The following is a 21,073-nucleotide window of genomic DNA, read 5'->3' as shown; positions in this document are numbered from 1 at the left end:
TTCCCCGCGCAGCTTGTGTGCATCAAATTCACACGTCATAAAATATAAAGTGTTGATTTCCACGAATTGAATATATTTCTTCAAGCTCATAAAAAAAAGCTCCAGCCTCAACTCAAATAAAATGCATATATATTATTTACGACTTTTGGAAAGTGTCAAATTTTTATACTGTACACTCTCGGATTTACTTTAAATGAGACAAATTTTTAAACTTTTACAATCCAAAGTTGGTGAATGTTTTTTTTAAATTGCAGACCTCGGATTGACTTTAAGCAAGGCAAGTCTTTTTAGTGGATTAGAGATTCAAGAAATAGAATACATTTTTTTGGGCGATGAAAGTAAATAATTAATTATTATTGTTATTATTAATAACTATAATAATATCGTCGTATACTTTCTTTCATTCTGTCTACACCTGAAGTTTGTTTTTTTGTATTCTTTTGTTTTTTAAATAATTTCATAATCAAAAATTAAAAGCTTCACTTATTAAGTACATAATTTATAATTATTGTTTATATTTTCAAAAATTTGAATACAATTCTTCGGAAAAATTCAATCACTTTCAAAAATTTTCTTCAATTCAATAATTTTCAATATCTACTATTTTAAAAAATTTAATAAATTTCAGTTACCTATATTATAAAATTAATAATAATTTAATTTATAATTTAAAATTATTATAATAACAGAAGTTTTTGACAAAATTCAATTATTTTGAAGAAAATTTTAATAAATCCTTCGAAATCCTTAATTCAACTGTTTTCTAAAATAGTAAAATCTTTACAAAAATTCAATTACTATCAAACAAAATTTAACGAAAGAATTCAATTTTTTGCTTAATTCGTTACAAAATTTTCCTTAAGAATTCAATTGTTTTCTAAAATTTTAATAAAATTCTTCCTAAATATTCAATTATTTTCAATACAATCTTAACTGAATTCCTACAAAGGATTTAAGTTTCCATCGAAAAAAATATATTATTTTTCAAATACTTTTAATAAAAATCTTTGTAAAATTTCAATTATTTTCATAAATAATAAAAATAATTCAACTATTTTCATCAATATCAAAACAAAAAATTACAAGGATTCAATTATTTTCAAAAGTAACAAAATTTCTTAGCAGAAATTAATTTTTTCAATAAATCTCTTCGCAACAATTCAATTATTTTCATAAATAATAAAATTTTTTACAGGGATTCAATTATTTAAAAAAAAAATTAAGAACCTTCGCAGAAATTCAATTTTGTTCAAAAATTGAAAAAAATTCTTGTCAAAATTTCAATTATTTTTACAAATAATAAAATTCTCTAAAATTCAATTATTTTCACAAATTTTAATAAAATTCTTGTCAAAATTTCAAATATCTTTATTAATAATAAAATTCTTCTCCGAAATTCAATTAATTTCAAAAATTTTAACAGTATCCTTTACAAGAATTCAATTATTTTTACAAATGATAAAATTTTTCACAGGAATTCAATTATTTCGGAAAATTCGATAAAATTCGTAGGAAGAATTAAATTTTTTTCTTAAATAATAAAATTCTTCGAAATTTAAACTTTATCTAAAATTTAAACTAAAATTTATTTTCAAATTAATTTTTATTAGAAAATTCTATGAGAATTCAATTATTTAAATACAAAATTAAATTGTTTATTGAATAATTGAATTTTTCTTAAAATTTAATTCTTGTAAAGTATTTTATTAACAAATTTTTAAATAATTAAATTCTTTTGACGAATTTTAATAAAATATTTTTCATAATAATCCCTGACTTTTCCCTGAATTCCCTATTTCAGAATACATGATTATTTTAATTATAATAATATTAAAACTATATGCTCCAATTCATATTTTATTTTTATAGAACAAAATTTTAATTAAAAATTTTTACGTTCTATTATTTTTAAAATTTCTTATTTTATTTTTAAAAAGTGAGCGAAAAGTCAGCCGCACAAATTGTTGCTGGTTAAATTTATTTTTGATCTCTAGATTTGGTAATAACTCGGAAATAAATTGAAAATTTTTAATTTCAAAATGTGCTTCTCAGAAAATTGAAAATAACTTTTTTGAGTTTAAATCTAAATTGTTGTTAAAGTCTGAAAAAAGTTTTAAAAATCGACAATAATAGAGGAGATCGGGATTTGAATCTCGGAACACGTTCTTGCACACCTTTTTTGTTGAATACATTTCATAGTAAAACTTGTCACATTGAAATTGCACTCAACTATTTATACTCCGATTTATTGAATTCACTATAAATAACTTATATATAACTTTTGCATTATAAAAATTTCATATAAAAATATCCAACTTTCATATTATAAATTATAATATGTCGCTAATTAAAATATTAAATAAGTTTTACAATATGATTAATTATATGGAAGATTTATATATGTACAGAAAGAATAATTCAATTTCATTCCCCTCATAATGAAAATTCAACTGGACCTTTGTTCTCAACTTTAATAGATATTCTGGTTTTCATTATATTCTATAGAATTCTATATGCACACAGGTCAGTTTTTTACAACGTCATAATCGACAGGTTTCATTCATATTGTATATTAGCGTCCATTCATTTTTCCAATAGTGTTTTATTTTCTTTTTTTTTATTTAACAAAAAAGAAGAGGATGGAAAAAATTTTTCGGTACATAAATCTGGAGCTAGAGAAAAGATTCAAAGTTAGTGCGATTCGGCTGTAAAAATTCCACGGGAATCGCACACTTTAAAAATTTCATCTATTTTCACAAAACCGAATTTTCACGAAAATTCCATCGGTGAAAATTTTCTGGAAGTACTGTCCGTGAAATCTTTCTACTTGGGTAATTTTATTATTTTTTTGATTTAAATAGTTTAGCGTTACATTAAAAGATTTTTTTATACTCAAAACAAACTATAAAAATAACATATTTAAATAAATAATATTATAAATTTATAATTATTAAAAATTTGTTGGAAGAATTCAATTATTTTTTCTAAAAATAATTAAATTCTTCGCAGCAATTCAATTATATTTCAAAATTTTGAATAAAATTCCTCTCAAGAATTGAATTATTTTCAATACAAAATTTTAAGGAAATTCCTCAAAAAGATTTACAAGAAGTCAATTATTTTCGTCAAGTCAATTTTAATAAAAATTTGTCAGAAAAATTCAATTATTTTTTTCTGCATAATAAAATTCTTCGCAAAAATTCAATTATTTTTTCTAAAAGTAATAAAATTCTTCTCAGCAAATTCAATTATTTTTCAAAATTTAAATAAAATTCTTCCCAAGAATTGAATTATTTTCAATATAATTTTTATTAAATTCTTCGAAAAAATTTACAAGAAGTAAATTATTTTCGAAAATAATAATCTTCACAGGAATTCAATTATTTTTTAAAATTTGAATAAAATTCTTTGCAAGAATTGAATTATTTGTTAGAAATAATAAAATTTTTTGCAAGAATTCAATTATTTTTGTACATAGATAATAAAATTCTTGGCAAAAATTCAGTTATTTGTTCTAAATATTTGTCGAAAGAATTTAATTATTAATTTAAAAGTTTCGATGAAGTTTTACATAAGAATTGAATTATTTTTAAAAATTGGAATAAAATTCTTCGTAAGAATTGAAATATTTTTTAGAAATAATAAAATTCTTTGCAGGAATTGAATTATTTTCATGACAATTTTAATAGAATTTGTCGAAAAAATTTAATTATTTTCAAAAATAATACAAATTTTCGCATGAATTCAATTATTTTTAGTAGAACTTTTGTAAATTTTTTTGAAGAAAGAATTGAAATATTTTTAAAAATTGTAATAATATTCTGTCAGAAATTCATTTTTACGTAAAAATTAATTATTTTCAAAATTTTTCAATTAAAATTATTTTAAAAACTACATTATTTTCATAAAAAAAACTTAAATTTTTTTATCAATAATTTTAATAAAATTTAAAAATAAAATTATTAATTTCTCCAATTATTAACAAAATCTGATTATTTTAAAAATTTAAAAGAAATTTTTCATAAAATTCAATTACTTTTTAAAATTTTGAATAAAATTCTTTGCAAGAATTGAATTTTTTGTTAGAAATAATAAAATTCTTTGCAGGAATTCAATTATTTTTGTATAGATAATAAAATTCTTGGCTGAAATTAAATTATTTGTTCTAAATAATAATTGTCGAAAGAATTGAATTATTAATTCAAAAGTTTCGATAAAGTTTTACATAAGAATTAAATTGTTTTTAAAAATTGGAATAAAATTTCAATTAATTCTTCGTGTAGAATTGAAATATTTTTTTTTTGGAACTAATAAAATTCTTTGCTGGAATTCAATTATTTTTGTATAATAAAATTCTTCGCAGGAATTCAATTATTTATTTATTTATTTATTTTCAAAGACAATTTTAATAGAATTTGTCGAAATTGAAGTTTTTTCATTTGTTTTGTTTATCTATTTACCTCGTGAATACTAATTATGCATATTTTTGTAATTTGCATACCAATTTGATAATATTTATTTGAATAGCAGTTGTTATGAAATCAGTATGAGTAAATTAAAATATTATTAAAAGTAACAGAATCATAATAAATATTTCGTAATATTTAGATGAAAATAGAAATTAATGTTTCATCTCTTTTTGCATTGTATTATATTTGCACTTTTTGTATTTTACATATATATTTAAAATAGCTTTATAATTTTTATATTAAAAATTTAAATTGCCTCGCACTTTTTTATATAACACATTTAAAATTTCTTGATATCTTTTTTACCGTTACAATAAAAATGGCTTTTACAAGTATAACTGCTGGTTTTTTAAAAGGTATTTTTATCGTAATTGATATTCGCTCGAGTGACTATCAAATTAATATATATGATGATTATAATCACCCAGTTTTATTTCCCACAATATTGTTATGTATTAAAAATTTTTAAATATTACAAATGTTGAGTCATTCTTTTTATTTATTTTTTATTTATTTTTTTATTTATTTAGTATATAAAATTTTTATATTTATTTTTGGAAACACGATTTTTATTAGAATATAAAGTGGAATTTATTTTTACACTTTCGGAGAATTGGGAGCATGAAAATGTATAATTAAAATTTGTAAAGTATTCAGATTCCTAAAAATATTTTAGTTCGAGTTTGAGTATTTTTATTTTATTAGTTTTCTCTTTTCACTCTTTTCTTGTGGGTAAAGATTTTACTTCTTTGGAACGTAAAACTACGTTAACGTTGTCCTCCTTTAAGTACTTGAGAAATATAACCCGGGAGAGTAAAGGGGATAATATAATGTCATCTTCATTTTATTAGAAATTATATGTCCAGTCATAAATCAGATATTCAGGAAAATCTTTAACATTCTCGAGTCTCGATGTATATTTCATTTTCTGTTCGTTGAATTTGAACATTTTCATCATTTGGAGGAAGGAGGTGGCTCTCCTCAAAGGGGAAATAAAATAAATCTTTTTGTAGGTGAGACACTGATTTCTTGAAAGTATAGCGAGAGAGAAAATTTCTGGTGGCGCTCGATTAATTCCTGAGGGCTCTGCCATAGTAATTTGCGCGCTTTATGAAGCGAGATTCTGTGCGAAATTTCAGACACACACACAGACAGACATTAGCATGAATTTTCCCCTGGCCTCACATTGCCAATGGGCCAATGGCTTAACACGATGTCCTACTCGCTTCTGTACAAGAACTGAATAGAGAATAGAGAGGTCATATCCTTACAAGAGGGTTAACGTCCCGTGGCTCATGTCACGTGTTAATGTCGCGGTTGCTGCGTTTCTGCGAGGGGGGGGGGGGACTCTAATTGTCATCCGGCGCGGGGCGGCGGCCGTCGAGCGAAACAAACGACCCTAATGCCATCGGGAGTCAGTCGCTGGCTTTTTCCTATTCATCCGGGATTCGAACCGCGGAGACGGAAATCATTGCCTTCTCATCCTTTTGAATTTTCCGTTCCATATATATAAAGGGGAGGGTAACATCTTTCCCTTTCTCTTTCTCTCAAATGAAAACTTCTCAACGACATCTCTGCATAATGCATATCGCTCTCGCTTCCGACCTCCCTGATCCTTCATTAGTCCTTTATCAACTCACCCGGAAACCACCAAAGGTCGCCAGTAAAAATCCCTTATAACCATGTACTATCAAAAAAGATTCGAAACTCCAATTTTTCATCAAGAAATAATAAAATCTCATTGCCAAATATTCCACATATTTACTAAATTTTCAAACACTTTTTCAATTAAAGGAAACGAATTTATCATTCGGTAATTAAATATTAAATGCAGAAAAATTGTTAACTTCTTTCACCTTTAATAACTTTTTTAATTTGTCTGATCATTGTCGCCATCATCATGCCTCCGATCGACTTTAAAACGAAAAAAAATCGCGTTAGTTGATTAAAAATAGAAAATAGTCTAAATTCAATTATTCAAGACTTGTATAACTATATGTTAAATAAATATTTAAATACTTATTTATTTTTCCACAGGAGTTAAACTTTAAAATAATTTTAACTTTTAATGTAACAGTTTTTTAAAATTTAACTATTTTCGAAGATTCATACTATAACACATTAAATACCTATTCAATTATTATTATCTAAAATTTCAACTGAAATTCATTTTTAAATCAATTTTTTTTAGAAAGTTCTACAAGAATTGAATTATTTAAATACAAAAATAAATATTTTATAGAGTAATTGATTATTTCTTAAAATTTAATTGCATTCTTCCAACGAATTTCATTAAATTCTTTTTAACAATCAAATTCTTGTGGAAAATTTTATTAAAATTGTATTAAAAATAATTGAATTCTTATGAAGAATTTTAGTAAAACTTTTGAAAATATAATTACATTTTCCGAGGAATTCATTTAAAATTGAATTAAAAATAATTGCAATCTTGTAAAGAATTTTATTGTATTTTTTTTAAATAATTGAATTCCTGTGGAAATTTTTATTATATTTGTAAAAATAATTGAATTCTTGAAAAGAATTTCTTTATTTATGAAAATAATTGATTTTCGGAGATGATTTGTATTATTTATGAAAATAATTGAACTCCTGTGAACAAGTTTATTATTTGTAAAAATAATTGAATTCTTGGGAAGAATTTTATTATTTTTTCAAATAATTGAATTCTTCCAACGAATTTCATTGAATTTTTTTAAATAATTGAATTCTTTTGAATCATTGCGATAAATTTTATATTATTTATGAGAATAATTATTGTATTCTTATAAATAAATGTTATAAAAAGTTTTAGAAAATAATTGATTTTTTACGAAGAATTTTAACAAAACTTTTGAAAATAATTAAATTCAATTAAGAACCATTTAAAATTTAATATAATTTCTAAAAATTACTTTCAAAATTCAATTATTTTCTACACTTTTTAACTGAACTTCTTTTCGAAATAAAATATTTGTAATTATTTTCCGAAAGTTTTTCGAGAATTGTATTATTTCAATAGATAATAACATTTATAGTAAAGAAGTACTTAAAATTATTTTTTTAGAAATATTTTATGATAATTTGAAAATTAATAGTTTTTCAATTATATACAATTGAAAAATTTTTAAATAATTGAAGTTTGGTAAAATCTTCTAAAAATAATTGAAATTTGATAAAATCTTTAAAAAAATAATCAAATTTTTGAAGAATTTGCAATATTTGGAAGAAAAGTCGAAAAAAGTCATAATATCAGAGGCCTGATTCTTAATTATAATAGGAACAATAAAATTAAATTTTTGTGCAAGACAAATTAATTATTTTTCATAATTTGACAAGAATTTTCTATAAATGAAACTTGGAGAAAAAAACACTGGAAAATATATAAGGTTAATTAAATGAAACTCGGACAGAAAAAAAAAATTATGACAATAAACAATATGTTCGCTTTTAAATGTATAGAGAAGAATTCTATGGAAAATGTACATACACATATATATGAACGATATGTGCGCACGTTTCCTGGAAAACATCTTGCCCCTGAATAAACATTCATAAACTTCATAAATGCGTTTATATTAGTTTTTGCATTAACGTGACTCGCCATCTATTTCACATGTAAAATATTCTTTTCAAAGAAAAATATAATCTCCGAGCGTTTTTTTTTCTTTGCTTATTAAAAGAAAGTAATTTTCCTCGCTGATGAAGTTTAGTAAAGCGCACTCCAATATATGAAAGTGAAATAGAAAAAAAATTACTTCCCATAGAAAATTTAAAATACATTTTAATTCTTTTTATTATTTTATAAAATAGTTTTATATTTGAATATTAATTAAGAGACAGGAATTTTATATTTTAAATAATTTAATCTCTGAATTTATATTTAATGACGCTTATATTTAGAGGAAACATATTTAGTCAAGAGTTTAACACGAAGGATTAAAATAAATTCTGTGACGAAATCCAATTTTTTGATAATTTAATCTATTTTTAATAAACTCTAATCGAAAATCATTAAATGTGAATGAAAAATTAACACATGAAGTTGGAGGGAAAAGATTGTTTGGAAAAAAGTATGTCAACTTGGAATGAAGCAGTTAATAAAGGGACATTTTGATCGTTGAACATTTCGTTGAGACTTCTGAGAAAAATACTCGACTCCTGGCGGTAATAAATCCTCGGACGCTATTGAATTAAACTCGCCATGTTTTGGTATCCTTTAATGGTTGCCTGAACTTGTCGGCAGCTTCTGAAGAAAAGAACGATCTTCTTTTCTACCTTGCGCATAAAAACGAGAATACAACCTATATATATATAGAACTAACTTTAAGTTTTTTGTACTTTCAGGAGTGCTCGGAACCGCGATGGCGATTCAACTACAATACCGTTGATTAAAAGAGGAGGACCACTCGCTTGCGCTTCCAAGATGGACGCGACCATTTGGACGCTGGCTCTGGCTCTGGTTACCTTGATGGTTCAAAATGTTGCTGCCTGGCCGCAGGATCCTGCTCCGCGACTACACATCAAATACCGTGAGTTTAACTTTTCATTTGTATTTTCTATAATATATCCACATACTCACATAGTCAAAGTGCGCGCAGAATGCGCATTTATATTCTTGCGGTACTTTAACCCGAGAGCGGATAGCTGAAATACCATACACTCGTGCGTATATATGTTTTCAAAGGCCAACACTAATCCGTACAGTTAATCGTGGCGTCGAAAACTATCAAGCAGAACTTGAACACGTGGGCGGTGGATACATCGTACAGTGCAAACAAATCAATCTTTTTTTTAAATTCCAGTACTGTTAGTTTTCCTCTCATTCCGCTGAGGAGGAAATTACATTTTTCGAACTCAAAAGATTGAGAAAACTTTTTTTTTTGTGGAACTGTATAGTAGAATCTCCTCTTTTTCTTAACAGTTTTTCTAAGGATAGCAAATTGAGACAAAAAACGTATCAAAATAAATGCAAAATAGTTGTAAAATGAAACAAAAAACGTGTCAAAATAAATGCAAAATAGTTGCAAAATGAAACAAAAAACGTGTCAAAATAAATGCAAAATAGTTGAAAATTGAGACAAAAAACGCTTTTTGTCTCAATTTGATAACAATTTGCTAACTTAAAGGATATGAGAATTTAATTAATGGATTTTGAAACCTTATCTATTTGATATCTGCTATAAAATATTAATAGTGTCACTTATAGTACATCACGAAAACTTTTATAAAATTCTTTGAAACAATTCAATTAACTTGCAAAATTTTTGGAAAATCTTTCACAACGAATTCAATTATTTTCACAAATAATTCAATTCTTCGCTGAAATTCAAATATTTTCAATCTCTACTATTTTAATAAAATTATTCAAAAGAATTAAATTATTTTTAGAAATAATAAAATTTTTATTTTTAGAAATAATAAAATTTTTCACACAAATTCAATTATTTTCAAAAATTCAATGATTATTAATTGGGAGAATTGAATTATTTTTGCAAATAATAAAATCTTTTACAAGAATTTAATTATTTTACAAAATAATAAAATTCATCGCAGGATTTCAATTATTTTTAATACAATTTTATAAAAAAAATCTTAATAATTTAGTTATTTTCTTGAATTTTCATAAAATTATTAAAAAAATTCAATTATTTTCCAAAAATTTTAATAAAATCCCTTGTAGAATTTAATTATTTTTATAGAAATAATTAAATTTTTCACAGAAATTCAATTATTTAAAAAAATTCAATGAAATTCGTTGGAACGATACAATTATTATTACAAATAATAAAATTCTTCTCAATAATTCAATTATTTAAAAAGATTTGTTGGAAGAATTCAATTATTTTTATAAATAACAGAATTTTTTATTCGAATTCAATTATTTTAAAAAATTCAATTAAATTCGTTGGAACGATACAATTATTATTACAAATAATAAAATTCTTCTCAATAATTCAATTATTTAAAAAGATTCGTTGGAAGAATTCAATTATTTTTACAATTAACAAAATTTTTCACATGAATATAATTATTTAAAAAATTCAATGAAATTCGTTGGAAGAATTCAATTACTTTTTACAAATAGTAATATTTTTCACTGGAATTCAATTATTTAAAAAGATTCGTTGCAAGAATTGAATTATTTTTACAGTTAACAAAATTCTTCCCAGGAATTCAATTATTTAAAAAAATATTCAATGAAATTCGTTGGAAGAATTCAATTATTTTTGCAAATAATAAAATCTTTTATAAGAATTCAATTATTTAAAAAAAAAATTCAATGAAATTCGTTAGAAGAATTCAATTATTTTCCTAAATAATAAAATTCATCACAGGAATTAAATTATTTTTAATACAATTTTATTGAATTATGCTTAATAATTTAATTATTTTTTTAATTCCATAAAATGATTCAAAAAATTTAATTATTTTCGAATTAATTGGAAGAATTCAATTATTTGCATAAATAGTAAAATTATTCACAGGATTTCTATAATTTTTAATACAATTGTAAATGAATTCTTCGAAAAATGAAATTATTTTCAAAAGTTTTATTAAAATTCTTCAAAAGAAATCAATTGTTTTCTAAAATTTTAATAATCATGGTTTATAAGAATTCAATTATTTTCATAAATAACATAAAATTCATCGCAGGACTTTAATTCTTTTTTTTATACAATTTTAAATAAATTAATCTAAATAATTGAATTTTTTTTAAATTGTCATAAAATGTTTTAAAAAAATTAAATTATTTCTAAAAATTTGAATAAATTCCTTTTATTTATACCTGAAAAAAATTTTATTATTTACGAAAATAATTGAATTCCCGTAAAAATTTTTTTATTTTTGAAAATAATTGAATTACTGTGAAAAAAATAAAAAATTTGTAAATAATTGATTTCCTGTGAAATTTTTGTTATTTACGAAAATAATTAAATGTTTGCGTAGAATTTTATTAAAATTTTTTAAAATAATTGAATTCTTTTTGGAAAATTTTCTTAAAAATAGTAAATATTAAAAATCATTGAATTGATGAAATTTTTCGAAAATAATTGAAGTTTTGCCAAGAATTTTATTAAATTTTTTTTTTGAAAATAATTGAATTTCAGAGAAGAATTTTATTATTTATAAAGATAATTGAAATTTTAACGAGAATTTTAAAAGAATTTTTTGAACATAATTGAATTTTTGCGAAGGCATTGTATAATAGTCTCAATTTAAAATAATGTAAATTATTTCTGAATATTTTCTCGAAAGGGAAATTTGTGTTTAGTTCCCATTGAAAATAAGACTGATCTAGAAACGCAATTCGTCGACAAAGTTGAAACGCGAGAAGGGAATTATTTCAAAGTCGTGACTTTTAGCTGTAAACCACGAGAGCGCGCAGTTACGAAATGCGTTCAAAACTATTTCAAATTCCAACAAACTTTATGGGAGTGTGATCGTCTTCTCTCTTTCTCTCTCGCTGAGAATATTGAAAATTTTTTTTGTGTAAAAATCCACATACAAACCAATTTTAATCCATCAACATTTTCCCCTACTTCCTAAAGTTTGAGTAATATTAATCTCGAAAATTATTCTAATTCAACTTTTCAATATTTTAGGAATAAAATATTAAATTTACTCACTCTTTTGGAGACGAAAAATTTTCTCTCTCTCGAGTTTGGAAAGTTTTTTTGGGAAATATTTTGCAGTGTGCATTAAACCGAGTAATTTAAGATAAAGCCAATTTGGAAAAGTAGTAACCTTATTCTCTTAGGTTATACTAAACTTATGGAATAAGGTTTTGAGGAAAAGCAAAGCTCTCAATTTTTAGAGACCCAAATATTTCATTACTCTCCTTTCGGAGAATTGGAGACGATAATAGTTACAATTACAATCGATGGCAATTACAATATCGTTGATTTAGTTCCATAATAGTTCTTGTAAACGATGGTAATTACAATCTCCGATAGTTACAGTTAACGATAATTTTCAAGAACATTACCTAAAAGGAGAGACGACCGAATTTCCACCAATTTAAATTATTTTTTCGCAATTCCTGATTCAAAAAAATTAATTTATTCTTGACACAACTTCTACAAGAATAAGATGTTTAGATGTCATGCAAGTTTTCAAGCGAAGAAGATTAAAGTTTACATTTCAATTCTCTTTGGGAGAAATATATTGAAAAATCGAATGAAGAAATTAGAAATGGATGATATTAGTTTGAGTAAAGCTCCTGACATCACTTACAAGACAGCAAACAGAGATCACTAAATTGACTGAGAGAGTATACTTAGCAAACAACAATATAGTACGTTTATGATAAACAAGTTAATACTCCGACCATTTCATCATATAGCGCGTAAACATGAGCAATATACGTGAAGCTTTCAAACTCAACTAGTAAGCCTTTGGCACTAGAGAAGAGTAATAAATTATTACAAAATTTACGTGGCATCAAAAATAATTTGCGGTAAAATAATAACTCGATTTGTTTTTAAAGTCACTTTTAAGAGAAGAAAAAAGGGTGGGAAAAAAAACTTTTCAAAGACTAATAACACTTAGAGAACTTTTCTCTCAGAGAAAGAGAGCATTATTATTTATGGAGGGATGATTTCTTTATACCTTCTAAACTTTCAAAGACGAAGACCTTACTAGTCAATTATACTTCATTTTTTCCAACGCATTTTTTCAAAAGAGAAGGGAATTATAATCTACTTTTTTTTGCTTCCTCCTCTTGTAAAGTGCTTTTCTACTGTATGCAAGAAATTAAGTAAACTTGTTGATATTTTCTCAACATTAAGTGTTAATCATTATCAATATTGTTTCATAATTTCTAAATTAAATTTTTCATACTCGAATAATTTTAGTCCAATAAATATTTAAATACTTATTATTTATATTTCCACAGGAATTAAATTTTTTGAATAATTTTAATGTAAAAGCTTTTTGAAATTTAACTATTTCTAAAAATTCATATACTAAAACGCAAATAATATTCAATTATAATAAAAAATTTAAACTGAAATTAATTTTTAAATCAATTCTTATTAGAAAGTTCTACAAGAATGATTCAAAAAATTCAATTATTTTCCAAAAATTGTAATACAATCCCTTGCAGAATACAATTATTTAAAAAAAAAAATTCTGACAGGAATCCAATTCTTAAAAAAAATCCATGGAAAGAATTCAATAATTTTTAATACAATTTTAATGAAATTATTTGATATAATTGAATTATTCTTTTAAATTTTTATAAACTGATTACAAAAAAATTCAATAAAATTTATTGAAAGAAACCAAATATTTTAATAAATAATAAAATTCTTCACAGTATTTCGAAATAATTCAATTATTCTTTTAAATTTTCATAAAAAGATTAGAAAAAAAAATTCAATTAATCTCATTGGAGAATTCAATTATTTTCATAAATAATAAAATTCTTCACAGGATTTTAATAATTTTTAATACAATATTTTAAATAAATTCCTCGAAAAATGTAATTTAATTCAAAATTTTTTTTATAAAATTCTTTGAAATAATTCAATTATTTTTGAAAATTTTTGGAAAATCTCTCGCAAGAATTCAATTATTTTCATTAATAATTAAATTTTTCGCTGAATTAAAAATATTTCGAATCTCTACTATTCTAATGAAATTTCTCAAATGAATTCAATTATTTTAGAAAAAATAAACATAATTTAACCCGAAAATTGAAATAATAATATTAATAATAAAATTTTACAGGAGTTCAATTATTTTAAATACAATTTTATGAAATTATTTTTTTAATTTTCATAAAATAATTCAAAAAATTCAATTATTTTCCAAAAGTTTTAATAAAATCCCTTGCAGAACTCAATAATTTTTAGAAAAAATAAAATTTTCCACAGGAATTCAATTATTAAAAAAAAATTCTTTGGAAGAATTCAATTATTTTTACAGAGAATAAAATTTTTCATACAAGAATTCAATTATTTGAAAAAATTCAATGAAATTCTTTACAAGAATTCAATTATTTTCATAAATAATAAAATTTATCGCAAGAATTCAATTATTTTTAATACAATTTTTGGGAAATTATTCAAAATAATTGAATTATTTTTTTAAATTTTCATAAAATGATTTAAATTTTTTGAATAATTTATATACTAAAACGCATAATATAATAGAAGTCAATTATAATAAAAAATTTAAATTTAAAATTATTTTTATATCAATTCTTATGAGAAAGTTCTACAAGAATTAAATTATTTAAATGCAAAATTAAATAAATAGTTTTATTATTTGTAAAAATAATAGAATTTTTGTAAAGTATTTTTTAAAAATTATATTAAAAATAATTGAAATCTTATGAAGAATTTTATTCTATTTTTTTTTAAATAATTGAATTCCTGTAAAAATTTTTATTATTTGTAAAAGTAATTGAATTCTTCCAACGAATTTTATTGAAATTTTTTTTATAAATAATTGAAATCTTGTGAAGAATTTATTCATAAGATGAAGAAATCGATCACTCCGAGTCGAAGACTTGGAGTTATCGAGATATCGTCATGTTTTATAGTTATGAAAATTTTAATTATATTTTTGTCAGCAATTGGTCCGTAAAGTCCGTATTTTTTCATTTTTACTCCGTAAAGTTCGTATTTTTAAATACTTTCACTGTGTTCGAGCCCTGAATTAGGAAGAAATTTTTTCTTTCTGTTTTCATTTAGTTTTATGTGCGCAAAGGTAATTTGAGTTTTTTTTCTCGCCTTTCTTTTTTTGAAAAGTTATCTTTTCATTAAAAGCTTATGACTGTGAAATAATTGCATTATCATTACGTGAAAATGTTTTTCTCTCAAATTGTCATTTTTTTGGCGTCCGCGAATTCCTTCTTTTATGAGGGTAAATACCGTTAAATAATTCGCGGTTAATCTTGACTTAATTAAAAGCCATCACCTTTTACTTTTTAACATTGTCTCCATTTTTCCTGACTATAATCGACTCTCCCAACTTTTTTTTCCACTCATTGCCTCCATATTCTCTCCATTCAATTTTATTATCTCATATTCACATTCTTGAGCAGTGGGAACTTTAAGAGTTGTCGTCAGTTGAGGGTCAGGAAAAAAAATTCTCCTCTCTTCTCTTCTCTTTGCTCTCGCATCGCGTAGCCTCGAACTAACAATTCTCGCTCCTCTCTTGTCCATATATATAATAATAAAGTTCTTTTTATGGATTCCCATTCATTACTGCCTTGCGAGCAGAACATTTCGTTTTTAATAAAAGAATTTTTGTCAATTTACATTAGGATATCTAAAATGGTGTTTGAATTTTATTTTTGGAGAATTTTATTTAGGAGTAGCTTTTTTATATATAATTTCTCTTTTTTATTTAAATTTCGCAACGTGGACATTTAGACATTTAGAGTGAGAAATAAAAATCGTTAACGTTAAAAGAATGAAGCATGGTACCATGCTTGGCTCTTTCAACGTTTTATAAAAGTAGCTGGAAGTTTTTCGTTAGTTAAAATGAGATAAATATGTGAACCATATTTTAAAGTGAAAAAGCGAGAATAAAATCGTAAATCAAAAATAATTACAAAGAAACTGGAAAACTCGTGATGCATTATAACTGCTGGAAAACGCAGAGCACGCTTTTGCGTTTGAAAATTATTGTTTCCTTCGACTTGACTGGAGTAAAGTATTAAAGTAAAGTAAAGTAGAGAATAGTAGATAGGATTCCTGGATTATAAAGCTCGTGAACCGTGAAACGTTGGTCACCAAACATTGCCCTGTGGAAACCCACTGAAAATTTTCGTCCGGCAACTGCAGAGCATCCGTTCTGTCAGGAATTCTGAAAGCGTCTCTCAATGTCGATATCTGGACGTTAAATCTTTAAAATCTGTTTGAACTCGGGAACGACTGCACCACTGGCAACCCGCGGGGCTTTGATACCTGCCGGGTCAAATATTGGCTGCAGAAGCAGGTCGTGTGAAGCTTTGGCAAATTGTATCGAATATTCAATTATCGAGACAGGTCGCCGCTTATACGTGCCTCGTCAACCGAGTTGAAATTGAACTCGTATAACACGCTACTCTCCATGAACAAGTTATTGTTGTTGTGTGTGTGTGTGTGTGTATTCGTTCATTGTCTCTACGCACATATCGATTTGAAAAAACAAAAAAATAAAAGGAGATCCTATAATTGTTAGATTGGTAAAAATCTCTCTGCTCGTCATTCAACAACATTTTATTCTCTACTGTTACACTTTTGAAATCTGACTCAGTTCCCAAGGGAAACTCAGTCCCCCACAGTGTGTTTTTAGAACATTCTGCGTTCTTTTGGAAAATTAGATCTAGTCGACAAAATAAAAACTTAATGAAAACAAATAGTTACGTCTGTATTACAAATTCGAAAAGTGCATTTTTTAAAGTTTAAAAGACAAAATTTTTGTGGCAACCTTGCAGTGGAACTTTTGTGAATTAGATCTGAAAGTGCTACAGGTGTTCTTCTCTATGGTAAACTCGATCTCTTTGTTATCCGGTTTCGCGAATGTGTGAGACCTTCCCAGTGGCCTCATTCGACGCCCTTCAATCAGCACAAGCAAAAGGGGTTCCTTTGTCGAGGAGCTTCCTCTGCATTTAATTTTTCATCCGTCTTGGTCCAATTTCATGCATTTTAATTATTTTCCTCTTCTGTTAAACCCACAGCATATTTTCCTTTTTGAAATACTATATTTAGGGCGCATAATAGGACGACAAAACCCTGTATACAATTTACAATTTAGACAAAACCACATTATGTAACAATATGCGAAATTTAAAAAAATCAATGCCAATCGATTGGTGTATTATTCGAAACGCGCAACAAATCTCTGACAATTATGTAAGGTAAATCCGGATTACTGTAATATTATACCAATTCGAACAAAAGGGAAATTCATCCCTTTACGATCAGTATGTACTTCGTTTCATGATCATACTGGTAATCGTGTTTGTTTCAAAAGCTGCATTTAGACAGTTTGAATGTTTCAACAATTGTTTCTGATTTACTTATATATAAATGTCACCATGACATATTGTCCATAACAGTGTATTCTATCTGATTCTGCAAAATATGAACCAAAAAAGGAAATTCGATGCGCCTAACCATAATTAGAAGTGTTTTTCCGTATTTCATAGGCATTTTCTGGATATCTATACGTTTAGTGCTGCAAAGAAAAAAAGCAGCAGAATGTCGTCGAATTAAACATTCCCTTCGGGGCTCGTGACACGAATGAATTGCCATGTCCGTTCAAGTTGCCAACGTCAAAGAAGGAAAGCCTGGTTGGCTCGAGTGTGTCGCAAAACAAATGGCGCGTTTAAAAGCTACAATGATTTCGAAGCATTGAAGATCGAAGTATTGAAATATGCGTTAAAAATCGGTATTGTATGCATTTTCGGACTTAAATCTATACGTATTGCTTCCTGGGAAGGATTGTGCTTCTCCTCGTCACTTACCATCGATTATCCCTTTGGACATTAAAACATGTTTTCTCCGAATGCAAACACTTTTATATGGTTTATCTGACAACGGTGCGGATTCTGTGTTTTTCTAGGTCAGTATCGATTTTACATAAATAAATTTTATATCAGCAGTATATATTTCGTACCGTTAAATTCCGAAAAAGATAGTTAATCTTTTATTATCTCCGCTTTTTACCATGTCGACTCGAAAACAACCTACATTAATGTTATCTTATTTTGTATATAATAGTTGTAAAAATTTTTGTTCTGCTTTAATCTGTTCGACTATAGTCGAACAGATTAAAGCAGAGCAAAAATTTTTACAACACAATTCGAGTTGTTCCCCTTAACGAAAATACAAAAAGTTTGTGTTCATTTTTGAAGCTTTTCGAATCGTTTAGCTACCATCATCATTTGAAGTAAGGAAAGGTTGGATAGTTTATTAGCTTTCAAACTTCAAAAATTTAAACAGATTTTGATGATTTTCTGTATGAAATGTGAAAAGAAATTTCTTGATATTTCATTGTCAGGGATCTTCTTTGTAAATGTTGTTGCTTTGCCTTTGTCAAAGATCACCGTTACAATGAAGATCTTTTTTCACTTTACGCTCCACGATGTCCGAGAGTGACATCATGTTTGTCATACAATCACTTTGATTATCCGTTGTTTGAGGAGAAAAATTGAAGAAGATGTTGTGCTCTTTGGGGACTAAGTTTCTCTAAATTTTCGAGTCAATAATTCTACGCATTGCTTTTTAAAGTCATCAGTGTTTGGATAATCCACAAGTTCTGCATCTTCAACTGAACGGAATGCAAACTTTTTCATCAAAGTATTATAATGATGCATTAATTCTTTATTTTACATCATAATAAAGAAGTGGACAATAATAAAGAAGCGAACAATAATAAAGAAGAGATCAAAAATAAAGAAGTGGTCAATAATAAAGAAGTAGTCGATAGTAAAGAAGTGGTCAACAATCAAGAAGTAAATAATAAACAAGTGGCCAATAATAAAGAATTGAAAAAGTAGTTTGAAAGCGTTGACAGAACTACATGTTCGGAAAACACAATTTACCACTTAGTGCTATTTGAAAGTTACAAAATTCACTTTTATATAATGCATTGTAGTTGAATATGCGTGTGTCGCGGACTGGCAACAATAAAAGACAAGAAGAAATTGCTGACTCGGTATTTAGGTTAGTATGAAGTTGCACCCACAGAAGCCTTAGATTTCTAACCATTGCATCGGTGCAAAACACCGCACCGGCTATAAGCTAGTTAGTAAATGAGACTTTGGAAAACACTTTCGAAACAAGACGCGTGCCAAACGCGCCTCTCTCGCGATCTTTTGCCGATAAATAAACACCGTATGTCAATTCCCCACCGATAATATTTCTTCAATCATATTTCATTTTCACTTTAACCTTTCTTTCTCGCATATCCGTATTTTCTCTCTAACGGTTTCGCTTTTGTGTGTGTGGATTGGGATTTTTCTATATGTGTCCTCTCTTTGGCTTGCATAAAACATTTTCCAAAGCTGTACTCGGATTTTCCGCGACAGGGAGGAATTCTTTATTAAATTTTATGAATAGAGCTCAAAGTGAAAACGTTATTGGGTACTTTCAGAAATGAAAATAAATGTTTTTATCGCATATTTGTGAAAGACAAAATTATTATATAAGAACTGTTGATCGCATTTTTGAATAGTATCGCGAAGGTGGAGTTTCCTTTTACGCGAAATAGATAGTCAGTAGGATATCAATTTTTGTACAGCTAATTGAAAACATAGGTTTATTAATTTCTCTCTCAATGAGAGTAAAAGATGAGTGGTCAAAGTTCGGTATAGTTGAGGAAAAAGGAGTTAATACCCATTTGACATATAATTTTTTTCTATTTAGAAAATATCAAACATTTCCATCTGATTAAATAATGTTTATAATCGAACGAGACTCTTCAATCAGTATTATTTACGCAGTATCAAGTATCGAATTCAGTCAACGAAGTCCATTGAATTGAGTTGAGTGAAAGTAAAACCGAGTCAGGCACCATTATTATATGTTCGTGAATATAGACGATGAAAGGCCTCGTTTTATGTTTCACGCATATGTACATATACTTTTATGGTGGTACACACGCTCCAATATTGCTCATGAGTTGTGTGCATGCTCCAATATATCCTCCGTGGCTAAACAGATGCAACAACTAATTACTATTGATGAGATATAAAAGCGATTTTAATCACGTGCTCAATAAAAGAAAAAAAGAAGGGCGAAAAAATGCCGCGCGCTTTTATACCGCACACATCAATTAAAATAAATTGAAGCGCACAGTTCGTTAATAGGTAACACATTAGTCATTGACGGATCATCATTGTTATTGCGAACAACCATTCGTATCTCGTTATTTAATACTTTTCTGAAATTTAAATTACTTTTTCGACAAAGGGACAGGCGTATGGAAATTAATGCAACGTTCCGAACATTTTACGAAAAGATATTTAAAGATATGTACAGATTTTTAAAGATGTTTAGAGATATTTGAACATTAAAGCTTCTCAAAAAAAAGATACTATTTTTGCGTTTTATTCTAAACGGGTAAAATAATAAAATTTCGCAAAATAAAAAAGTTAGTGGATAAAATAAATATGTGAATAAACTAATAAACTGTGATAAAAGGAAGCCCTTAATGTTAAGATTACAGTTTGGGAAACAATTTGTTGAGCTCGTTGAACAATAGCTTTCGTTTGCATAAAAGAGCTACGTTTTGAGGTTGGATACACTATGAGCTTGCTATAGAAACACGCGTTCTTTACTCGCAGTAATCCTATTTCGTTTCCTCGTTTTTCCTCATCTTTACATTGTTCCTAGAGCTCTTTTTTTGCTCCTCCTCTTCCTCTTTTGTAAACAGCATCGTACCACAATGTCTGCTTCATCACAAATTGATTTTTCTTTCCTCAACTAAAGAATCTCTTACCATCCTTAGAGAGATTCAAAAATTTCAATCTACTTTGAAGATTACTATACCACTTTGAATCAAAAAATAAAAATACACTTTTGAATAAAAAAAATACCACTTGGAAATTATGGAGTGGGGGGAAGAGTAACAATTTGATAAAGTTCTCGACAGTAGCTACG

At 26.1% G+C, this 21,073-nt stretch overlaps 1 protein-coding gene across 4 annotated transcripts in view; it reads left to right on the top strand.

Annotated features, from left to right (window-relative positions):
* The window catches only part of LOC122508952 (semaphorin-1A-like), a 440,531-nt gene that overhangs the window by 103,314 nt on the left and 316,144 nt on the right, over positions 1 to 21,073 (top strand). For all 4 annotated transcript variants that reach the window (XM_043622643.1, XM_043622640.1, XM_043622642.1 and 1 more), the window contains exon 2: positions 8,814 to 8,998. In XM_043622643.1, coding sequence (XP_043478578.1) covers positions 8,893 to 8,998 — 106 coding nt within the window. In that variant the 5' untranslated portion in view covers positions 8,814 to 8,892. The remainder of the gene's footprint in view (positions 1 to 8,813; positions 8,999 to 21,073) is intronic.

The sequence above is a fragment of the Leptopilina heterotoma genome, unplaced genomic scaffold (assembly GCF_015476425.1).
Source record: "Leptopilina heterotoma isolate Lh14 unplaced genomic scaffold, ASM1547642v1 Lhet_59, whole genome shotgun sequence".
Classification (NCBI taxonomy): Eukaryota; Metazoa; Arthropoda; class Insecta; order Hymenoptera; family Figitidae; genus Leptopilina; species Leptopilina heterotoma.
This window is presented reverse-complemented; position numbering and strand designations above follow the sequence as displayed.